The sequence below is a fragment of the Clarias gariepinus genome, chromosome 11 (genome assembly GCF_024256425.1).
Source record: "Clarias gariepinus isolate MV-2021 ecotype Netherlands chromosome 11, CGAR_prim_01v2, whole genome shotgun sequence".
Lineage (NCBI taxonomy): Eukaryota > Metazoa > Chordata > Actinopteri > Siluriformes > Clariidae > Clarias > Clarias gariepinus.
In genome coordinates this window covers 15,637,571-15,639,470 of record NC_071110.1, presented here as the reverse complement: position 1 = coordinate 15,639,470, position 1,900 = coordinate 15,637,571, and the positions used below count along the sequence as shown (strand labels likewise).

Here is a 1,900-nt window from a genome sequence, read left to right as displayed (position 1 = left end):
ACAAGGGAGACGACGGGCCAGAAAGAGCAAGAGGATAATAGATGTATCACACATGGAATCTTGCCATTTGTTGTGACACATATATTACTGAAGGACATATATTATTCGTAAAACTATTGTAGTATTCTTCTACATAAAAGTTGTAGGTCTGTTAAAAAGCCCATTTTATTGATCAAATCTTATACTATTAAATATTTTATTATTATGAATCATGTAATGCCAATGTTAAGGAATCACTTAAAATAAAAAAGAAATCTATATATTTATTTAAAGTTTGACATTTTTATCACCTTTGACATGTGCTGGATATAGATGTGGTGGTAAAATTATACATATTATTATTATTTTTTGAGATATAACATTTTTCTTTTATAACCACTTTTGTAGGTGTCCTGCCTTATTAGGTTGTTTAGGGAAAGTTTTGAGACTGAGAAGCATGCAAGAATTCTCTCCACAAAATATTTCATACACAGTTTTTAAGCTTACTGGTTTTTTGGCCTTGGGGGAATGGAGACCCTTATTATCCATACCATATTTTCTACTGTTTTTATTGTCTACAATATCCAATTCTATTATTATATATTTAATTGCATCCCAAAAGATTCTGCACTCTCCAATGTATGTACTAATAGGTATTATGGGTGTTGTGGACTTGTGTTTGCCAATACTTTGTGTACCAAGTTTGTTACTCAATTTGCTTATAGGCTGGAATGGAATTACTCTAGTAAGCTGTTTAATACAAATGTTTTGCATACAGATTCTTGGTGCATTTCAGTCCACTGTTGGGGTGTGGATGGCACTGGATCGGTTCTTTGCCATATGCAGGCCACTTTATTATCATGAATACATGGAATTTCACAGCTTTCTCAAGTTTCTTATTGTGCCAGTTACCAGAAATCTAATCTTAAATATCATCATGATCTTTTTGGCTGGAAAATTGAATTTCTGTACAATAAATGAAATAGATCACTGTTTCTGTGAACATATGGGATTGGTTCAGTTGGCATGTGGAGACACATCTATTAACAATCTCATTGGACTTGTATCTGCTTTTCTTATACCAACATCAGATTTTCTTTTCATTACTGCATCATATATGGTAATATTTATTTCGGTCATAAAATCAGGGAAGGCCCATTTAAAGACAGTCAACACTAGTATTACACATATTATTGTAATAACAGTCAGTTTAGCTTTTGCATTGATTTCTTATATGTCATACAGAATAAGAAATAATCTTTCTCCTAATGTTCGAGTATTTTTGAGTACTATGTATATACTATTTCCAAGTTGTTTTAATCCAATTATTTATGGAGTAAGAACAACTGAAATAAGAAAACAGCTTTTAAAATTTGTAAACCATGTAAAAGTCTTACCATGGTAATATACTCAAAATGGGATCAGATAATAATTACAATTACAATTGTCATCAAATTATTGTTACATCAAAGGAATAAAATAATTCTGATCACTGATACAAAATAAATATATTTTATTAGCAATAGTAAATATACAATAGAAATGTGACATTCCAATGAAACAAAAGTTATTTTTTTTTTATAAATTGTTCTTCTTCCATTGTCTATAATTATATTTTATAATCTCTAAACTATAAGTCCTAAACTATAATTTACTAAAAAAGTCAATTCAGTTCAATTTTATTTAAATACCATTTTTAACAATATATATTGTTATAAATTAGCGTTATAAATGTAAGTTGCCTTTCAGGCTTTATGCTGTATATTATGTACTGGATATTCAGGCCTAATGCGTTATGTGTAAGATGTAAAGCCACAATAAAATGCAAGAAACCTACGCTATGACTTACGCTGTTGCTAATATGTTACAGTAAAGACAACACAAGTTCATAACAAGTTCATAACAAAAATTTTGTTTGGCC

General features: G+C 29.6%; 1 protein-coding gene across 1 annotated transcript; it reads left to right on the top strand.

Moving 5' to 3' along the window:
* The first annotated feature begins 427 nt into the window (after positions 1 to 427).
* On the top strand, positions 428 to 1,384 carry LOC128532784 (olfactory receptor 52K1-like). The gene has a single exon (XM_053506897.1). The coding sequence runs from the start codon at positions 437 to 439 to the stop codon at positions 1,382 to 1,384; it is 948 nt and encodes a 315-aa protein (XP_053362872.1). The 5' UTR covers positions 428 to 436.
* The last annotated feature ends 516 nt before the right edge of the window (positions 1,385 to 1,900 follow it).